General features: G+C 38.6%; 1 protein-coding gene across 1 annotated transcript; it reads right to left on the reverse strand.

Moving 5' to 3' along the window:
- LOC136359416 (potassium channel subfamily K member 16-like) lies at positions 1-8981 on the reverse strand. The gene is given in 6 exon segments (XM_066316027.1): positions 1-224; positions 1467-1632; positions 4010-4176; positions 4708-4741; positions 4743-4823; positions 8769-8981. Coding segments are annotated over 6 exon segments (885 nt in total).
- Between the last annotated feature and the right edge of the window lie 360 nt (positions 8982-9341).

Below are 9341 nucleotides of genomic sequence, written 5' to 3' on the forward strand. Positions count from 1 at the left end.
TCAGCTAGGGATATGGATTCTAGGCTGCTCAGGTTCATCTTCCAATTTGGTGGTGTCTCCTTCTGCCAGGCTTAAGTCAGACTTGTGCCACTTTAGCTGAAGGTATCTTTCCATCAAGTCAGCTCCCACGTTGAAGACCAGAGCCAGCCAGGCCAAGCCAAAAACAATCCATATTGCAGCTAGGCTCCTGTACACAGGGATGTAGTGCTTGTTGGGGTTCGTGCCTGAAAAACCCATGAAAATTTGTATATTTATCTTGGCAGCTTTGTTCTGCTAAACACACATACTCATACACCCTCTCCAGTCCTTGCAAAGGTGCATGTGTTGATGAGCTTGTGTGATCTGTCAGCAGATTTTTTTTTTATGCCAACTCTGAGGTTAAGCTTAGCACAGTTAGCATGAAATCCCTGAAGCTGAGGCTATATAATGAAAATAGTCATATCTAATATTAATCAGAGATGCTCAAATTCAATGGTTCCTAGCCAACAACAGAGGAAAAAAGTCTTGGAAATTAAATGTTGAATCCATATTAATCGTATTTTACTCATGAGGCACACAGGGGATTGCAGATGACTTAGAAAGCTACAATTTAGTGATGCAGTGATTGCTTTTTGGAGAGTGATATGATCTCAGTTCCCGGGATTCACAGTCATTTGGATAATATGGGAAATGTAGACATTTTAATTAAGTGGTTATGAGAATCTTAATCCCTGGTTGGATAGTTCCACAGCATGGACAATCAGTGCAGCTGATACAGTCATGAAACTTCACAGTGCCAGATTCAGCATAGGACTCATTTTTATCTCCTTTTGGGACATAGTTATGACCTTTAGGAGAGGAGAACTATTACTTGTGAAGTAAGAAACCCTAGTGGTTTTAACAAATAAACACATTAGACATAATCTGTTACGATTATGCATTTGTTCAAATAAGTGTGTGTAAAAATAGCCCCTCTTGTGTCTCTACCATGATGTTCTCAACCTAGAGGTCTTTAGATGTAATGTCACTGGGATTGTTTAGTTTCAGAGGCATCCTGTGGTTGTCAGTAAAGTCCCCATTTTTATGTACTGATTATTTAATATTTGATACGATTTGTTGTTGGGAATGGTAGGCACTTGCTAAAACAAATCAGTGTTAGGAGAATGTGGTTCAAAGTCTTAATACTGAAAATGGAATTTTATTTGTATTTCACCTTTCATGCTTGATAATGTTTGTACCAGCCTGGACACAGCCACTGTTGAATGAGTGTTCAGTGGCATGTGTGAAATGAGTTGGGTAACTCTCAGGTTGACTGTCAAGAAAAAAATGCTCATATCCTAAAATACATTAGCTCATTATTCCCAGTCTGGCTGAGCTCACTCTTGACCAGATCTATAGTGGAATGGATATCTATGCTCCCTGTATTTAGTTTTATACTACAGTTATGAATTTCAACAAAGCTCAATCCAGTTCATGATGATTTTTACCTACTACATAGTCCCCAAAGCCAATGGTGCTCAGGGTGATGAAGGTGAAGTAAAAGCCTTCTCCGTAGCTCCAGCCTTCTACATAACTGAAGACTAATGGTGGAAACACCAGGAAAAGCAAGGTCCCAGTGGTCAGGAAGATGGCCACTGCCAGTGTTTGAACCACCTGAAAGAGAAGAGGAAGATGGCAGCTAAAGAGCATGGAGCAGTTGTCTTGTCAAAATTGCTGTGTCTGTTTTGTCTATTTTACTCTTGAATCAGAAACCCACCCCACCTGGGAGCAATGACAATAAAATGAAGGATAAGCCAATGCTTCCATGTACTGCAGTTTGAGCTCACTGTTAACTCTGCACATAGATATTGTACCTAACCATGAAAAAAAATCTGAAAATTAGGGAAAAAAAGTAGGATTTTTAAAAAGCTTTTTGCAATGAGTTTTCAAGAATGCTGCAGTCGTATTTTCAGACTTACTATGACAGCCATTGGAATGGCATACTCATTTTACAATTTCAATTCAAGTAGAGATGCTCTTGTAGTCAACTAGCTCTTGTCTTTGAGGAAAATCACCATGTAGTGCATAATTCACGAAACAAAGATTGGCAAGAACAAATTAGGGTTCTTTTCACTATGACTGCTTCCAAAGATTTATGAAGTGGCTTGCAAGAGCTCAGCCAAAAATATGTTTGGATGAAACCTAAGTGAAGTCAGTTTGTCTGCTTTCATTTTTAACTTAGAAATGCTCAGAGCAGAACTGGTTTGTGTTATCACAGGGCAGATCGGTGCCTCTCAGGACAAACATCTGTCTTCAAGGAGATAAGTTACTGTATACGTGATTGCAGTAGACAGGTACAAAGAATGATCAGTGGATGGGTCCTGAAGGGATTTTAGGAGTTTAGGAATGATGATCAGGAACTCATGCATTTCCAGGCAACACATTCTGGTGACCTTTTGACTAATGTTGTGTGGGCTGATACAATCCCATTACAGTTATTTAAAAATGCCCTCAACGGCAATCAAACTGAAATGTGATTTTCTATTAATCAGCCTATTGTGACTGGATGAAAAGCCAAACCACTGTTTATAAAGTGGAAGGTTCAGATATCATGTTTTAATTTCTCTCTCTGAATTATCTCACACGAAAAATAATTCTCTGAGCTTGAGAACCTTGCCTTGAGATGACTGGGTGACTTTGACAAGTCACTTCTATATTATGTGTTGTGTCTCTCTAGCTGTGTAATAATACTTGCCTCATTTGCAGTGCAGTTTGAGAATTACTGATTGACATGTTTATAGTTGACATATAATTCAGTTGTTCTCATTTACTTCATTCCAGTACTGTAATAGTGTTTAATTACATAATAAACTTTGCATAAAAATGTATACCGAAATGAACAATTCTACTTTTTAACCTGTCTTTTGAGAACTTTCTCGTATAAATGTGTAATGTTGGGAACAATAAGTCAGAAATAACAAAGGAATAACTGATTGCAATTAATTCCCCAGAGCATGACAAGATTCTGTTTACAAGGAGATAAACTAACTTCCTTGAATAAACTTTTCAGAGCAAACAAGCAGATACAGCTCCAAAGCTTTGTCTCATCATAGGAATTCTCTCAGAAATGAGGTGTCAACTCAGGAGTGAAAAGGGAAAATAAAAGATCACATCACTGAGCTGCTATCAGAAAAACAGAAAATATGCAGCTAGCTATACTGAAAATCCTGGTGGTAGAGCTGTGTGTGTTTGGGGAAACAGGCAGAGGTTATGCAGCTAAAGAATTTCTTGCCTGTATAATCCAAGTCTGCATTTATTGGTACCTTTATAGCTTTCCCATTGTAGATAAAGAATGTAGTGACTCAAGAGATTTTACAAATGTAAAAGAAAAAACTTGTGTCAGAACTCTGAAATGTTTCAACATATCTCAAATATCTAATCTCCCTTTTCCCTAATTGAAGGGGTCAATTTATTGAACCTTTTCTCAGAAACATGCACTAACTTTGTAATAAATGACCTTCTTGTATTTTCCATTATCAATGCTTTTCTTATTAAAAATGTCTGGATTAGTTCAATGACTCACCAATAAACTGTAAGTAAGGAGGAGTATTCACATTTTAAGAAAAGTAAAAGAAGGAAGTGCTAAGTTGCTGGCACAAACAGGGAAAACTAATTCCAGCCAGATTATTAGGCCAATAAAAATAAGTTGCCTTTGCACAGTGTAGAGCTAGACCCTGGACAGATGCTGGCATAGGCTGGAGAATAAGAGCTTGATTTGGCAATGTGTGTACATGCACGTATCCTGCCAAGGTCACCAGGTCTATGGTTTTGCTGAGTAAGGTTTTTAAAAGGCAAATTTAGGGCCCCTCAAGCAAAAGCCTATAGTTTTTATGCTATCATAGGTAAATTGAGTGTATCAAGTTTCTGATAGAGAGGGCCATGGTAACTGCTGTTGATCACACAAGGAAACCTAAGCTAGCAGCAGCTATCTGAGAAGAAAACTTTAACTAGTTTTAAAATAGTGAAAACAAATGGCAAATTGGCACTGTACCTGGGCACGCCCTGGCTTTTGCACCCATTTTTCCAGGGTAAGCAGATGAGCATTGAGAGCTTTCCCCAGCTGATTAAGGAAGGCCAGGTTGAGGGGCACTCCAAACAAGGCATAAAACACACAGAATATCTGCCCTGCAACTGTGCTGGGGGACAGGTTGCCATAACCTAGAAAAAAAAAGAAGAAAACAGCTACATGAAAAGGCTCTAAAGTCAAGCTGAAGGCATCATGGAATGTTTGTAAGCTTGGAAGCTCAACCACATTAAGCTTCAGGAACCTGTGGATCTATGATTTTCTGCAATAAAATCTGTCTGCAAATTGCCATTGCTTATAATGAACCCTTTGTGTTCACTACTACTAGCTGAAAATTAAACATGAAAAATATTACTCTTCCAGGTACTTTTGCAACTTTCCATAGGTCTGATTTTGTTGTGAGTGTGACTCAGAGCTTCAAAGCCACTTAAAGATGTGCTGTCCATGTACAAAATGATCTTGCATGTACCAAGTAGGCACTCAGCTTTTTTGGGGGTATAAAATACTGTATATGGAAAAATAACAGGCATAATTGGAAAACAATAGAAAACCAGCACCCACAGTAGCTGATTGTCTTGCAGGAGTATTCTGTTCACTAATTACACATTTCTGGGGGCTTTACAGGACAATTAGAGGAAATACCAGTTTTAAGGAGAGTACCTCACCTATAGTGGTGACAACAGTTCCTGCAAAAAAAAAAGGAGTTGCCGAAGTCCCAGTTACTGGGATTTGTAGAGTTTCCTTCTGGGTTGACTCCTTTTTCCCATGCTTCCATGAGGACCTGAAGCAGAAAAGGTCAAAGGAGCAAAGATGAGGAAGAATGTCAGAAACAGAGATAAGTAAATATTTTTTTCATCTTGAGCAAGCAAAGTGATAAACAGTATGAACAGTTGGACTGGAAAGAACTTCTGCTGACATAGCAGAACTTGGAAATAGAGCTGGCCAGGAACTTGAACTCTTGCTGCAGGAGAACAGGTCATTGCAGTATGACAGGTTCCCCAGCTAGATGAAATCTAAGGAGAAGGGGGTGAAGGATACCCCAAAGTGATCAAACTAGGAAAAAAATTAAAGTTGTGCCATAAAAAATAAAGTAGTTGCTCTTCTCTCCTCCTGAAATCTAGTAATCTCATTTAAGTTTTAATTTAGACGTGTGTAAATGTATAGTTGTGTCTGTGGGTAGGGGCATGGGGAACATGCTCACTTCTGTTTTCACCATGTAAGTTCTAGTAAGGATAAATTACTATTTTTTGCTATGACTTCCATATAATTTTCAGTGAATATTAGCTTCTTCTAGTCTGAAAGATTAACTAATAAAATATTCTCTGCTATTCCACATAGCTCTTACCAGACCAAAACGACTGTGTGCCAAAAAATTACTGTTCCTGCATCAAATATCCTTTCAGTTGCCTAAATGAAGATTGTGTTCCTTTGCTGTCACCAAGGATTTCTCTAGGGGAGATTGGTTTCCCTCTGCTCAGTGGCTGGGGTTTTAAGAATCCCCTTGTTTGTCACATACCTTACAAAAGCTAAGTCACAGCCTCTGTGATTTTGCAAAATGCCTGAAGGAATTACTTATTCGTCTCTTCTCAAGACTTTGGATGATGCAAGGCATGAGTGAGAGTCAATAGCAACCCCAGCTTTAGCTGGTTCCAGGAGTATGAGACCCAAGAAGATGCTCTTTCTTGATTCAAAGGTTAGCCACTCCTAGAAAGATTGCTTTTTTAGTGAACATAACTACTACAAGGTATCTGATTTTGGACAGGTTCTGCAATATTAGCTGATCTGTACTAGTGGAGTGAGTATCCTAAATATAGTGGCTAATTGGATTCCTCCAGTAAAAAATCTAATAAAAAATTCAGGAAAAAATTTATCAGAGGGCTGCTGGACATCATCACATGTGACATCATGACTGAAGTGTCAGCAGAGCTTATTTTCAATATGACAAAGAACTTTGCATTATCCATTAAATGCCTTCTCTTAGAATGAAAAGAACTCAACTTGTCAGATTTCCTAGAGTCACTTATTTAATTTACTGCTTAGAATAAACACACAGAAGCTACTGAGGTTTGAGTATTTTGAAATAATCACAGGTTAAATTTATTCCTGTAAGGAACTCTTGACAGTTCTATGCATTTCAATGCACAAGAGCTCACTGAAGTTACATTCACATCATGAAAGCCAACACAGAACAGTAAGGCAACTTTGAATGTTGAACCTTTCAGACACAGATTGACAAGGCCAGATTTCTTGGTATAATTGGTGCTGTTAAATACAACCCCATGAAAGAACCCCATGAATGAAATGGTATCCTGGTGCCCAACAAACAAGTTCCTGTAGGACACATAATGGCTCTTGGTTCCTTTCATCTACAGCTCAGGTAAGGGTTATGGCAGCTGCTGAATGGTTGGTGAACATTAGCTGTTGCCTTTAGGAGAGAGGTTGTCAGTATGTCAGTATGTAATAGCAATGTGCTGTAAATTACAGTAAGAATATAAAATCTACATTAAGCTACAGTAGGATGTGGAGAGAATAAAATCTGCCTGCTGTTTCTGCTCCTGTTCCCCTGCCAATACACATTGCAGCCACCTGTAGTGATAGACAAGGATTTGGCCCTTTTGGTCTGTATTTATATCATGTCCTTTGAGGCTGAAAAATGACGGACATGATCAAAACATGGACTCCTTACTCAATGGATCTGCTTCTCAGTTATGCTGTCAGACTGGCATAATTTCCTGACCAAAGTTTGCCTACCAGAGATGCATTAGATAAAGGAGTTTGGATTTGCACTTTCCCAAAGCTCCAGGCTGCTCACGTTAGGAGCTGCAGCTCAGAGGCATCTCTCAGCTAGGCAGTTTTAGCTATGTAGAACTGATGCAGTAATTTCACTGACATGGAATTACAAGAATTTGTTTCATGCATAATGGAGTCAAAAGTTAATGAATTTTAAGTGATAACTCATTATAAGTGATAATAGATATGCAAAAACCAAAAAATCTATGTTGAATCTCACATTGCAGGTTTTAGGTTTAAAGAATGGGCATTAAGACATCTTGTACTTATTAATTGAACAGACTGAGTCCAGGGACTGTGTCTCACTGCAGTCTAACTACTGTGACTTTTCAGACTGGAACTAGTGACATGATGAACAGGTCTCCCTAGCCATATAGTTAAAACATGCAGAGACACAACTGCTTCCCTGCATTAGAGATTTAATATGGGAAGACTAGTGTTCACTAATATTAGTAAGAGACAAATTTGTTGATGTCTTATAAACAACATATGACTCAGAGAGTACTCACAGACATATATATCTCTCTCTATAATGTCTTGAGGACTACCAAGTCTCAGTACTTTGAAACTTGGTGCATTGTAGATGATTTGGTGCCCTCAGCCGGTTTCATCAGGAACAGCTTACAAGTGAAATTGGTTTAATCCAGCAGAGACACAGCAGCAAATGCGATTCTCAGTGGCATGGCAGTAAACCTAAGAAAAGCCCACTGGAGTCAGAGAGAGAAGAATCTGGACACATGTGACTTCCCCTAATGTTTTGAGGGTAGTGGAGATTTGAATAAACCTTTCAATCACATAAAGTATCACAGTTAGTTTTAGAATGAGAATCAGGGTTTTCACCTCTGCAATAACTATCGGAGAGATAGGAGAAGGACAGGTAATATCACCAAGTCATGAAGGTGAAAAACTAGACGATTTTAGGCATGTAAGTTCTTGAAAGCTCTGGTCATTTTCTGGCCAATGCCCAGTGTTCCACAAGTAATAGATCACAGTATTAGTGATAGGAACATTGGCTTTGTAGACATAGAGATTCAGGCACCTTTTCTACTCTTTCTGATCTGAGCTTCACTGTTCGCTTAAATCCATATATGAAGTTTGGGCTTTTTGTTGATGAAAATCATATGCCTTCATGGAAGGTATCTGACTTGGGCATAACAAATTGTTTTGAGCTTTTATTAGTTTTAATTACATGGTAGAAAGAGTTCAAACTGTTTAGGCACCCAGCTCTGCAACTGAGTATGTTTTGAGCAGAAAGAAACTCAAGGATTCAAAGTTCAAGAATTTCTGTCCGGTTCTTGCAGTACTATTATGAGAACATATCTATAATACCAGGAAAGGTATCACCAGCCAGTTTTGAGGAAAAGATTAAAAAGATTAAAATGTAATTGAATTGTCATTAACTGACAATTCTGTTTTATTGAACAAAAGCCCTTTATCTTCTCTTATAAGCGATAGATAACACAGTTTGTGACCGTTGACTTTATCTTTTCTTTAGGCCTGGAAGTGCAGGACTGCCTTCAAAGGTAGTAGACAATTTCTAGTACAAAAGGGCAGAATTTGCCATGTTTGGACTGGAGAACCTTGGAAGGGCAACTTACTTCTTTAAGTTTGATTATTTTTTTTCTCCCATGCATAATTCGCAAGAATAATTAATGACGGAGATGAGAACCATGAAGTTGAAATTATTGCAATGTAGCACAAGTGTATCACTAGATGCACTTACATTTTAGGAGTTCATAACTGTGGAAAGAAGGTTACTCCATAGATCAAGATAAAGAAGTATATGAATCGGCTTGAGTTATTCATAAAGTTAAATATTTAATATCATGAACAGCTGATCGGTTTATATCATGCTTGGCTACTTGGCCCTAATAGTATAATTTCTTCTAATGAAAATAATGCTTGAGCCAAAATAATGAAAACCTTTTCCTCTTACCTGTACAAACTGCTCCAGGGCTTGTCTGTCCAAGCATGTGTAATTCTGCAGGAACTTGAGCTTTTCTAGCTGGAATTGGTCCCGAAAATGTGTTTCTGCCTGCTTCTCAAGCAGCTGGAACACCAAAGCACCCAGGAGGAGGTAAAAGAGGTACCCCAGTAACAGCAGTGAAGTCCAGCTGATCTGCTGGCTGTGCATGGTGAGGAGGGGCATGCTGCTGATCTGCCCTTGCCTGTCCCTGCTCAGTACTTCATAGGTTACTGTTCCGAGATGTGACCTACCCAAAACACCCAGGAATCACATACCCATGTTCCTGGATACTGCCTTGGAGAGTTTTTCAATAAAACATCAGGGTATCAGTGCTTACAAAATGAGACTAACAGAGAAATTTTATCCCTCCACATCTGTTTTCTATCCAAACTAAAGGGTGAACATTTATAGCTTAATAAGAGTGTGAATCATAAAGTTTTTCTTCTATTAGCTTTTATCCAAAGATCTCAGTTAAACGAATACTCCGAGGTTGGTGCTGATTTCCAGTCTGGGAAGCTGAATCAAATCTGTGGCTATATGACT

The sequence above is a fragment of the Sylvia atricapilla genome, chromosome 3, assembly GCF_009819655.1.
Source record: "Sylvia atricapilla isolate bSylAtr1 chromosome 3, bSylAtr1.pri, whole genome shotgun sequence".
In the NCBI taxonomy this organism is placed as follows: domain Eukaryota; kingdom Metazoa; phylum Chordata; class Aves; order Passeriformes; family Sylviidae; genus Sylvia; species Sylvia atricapilla.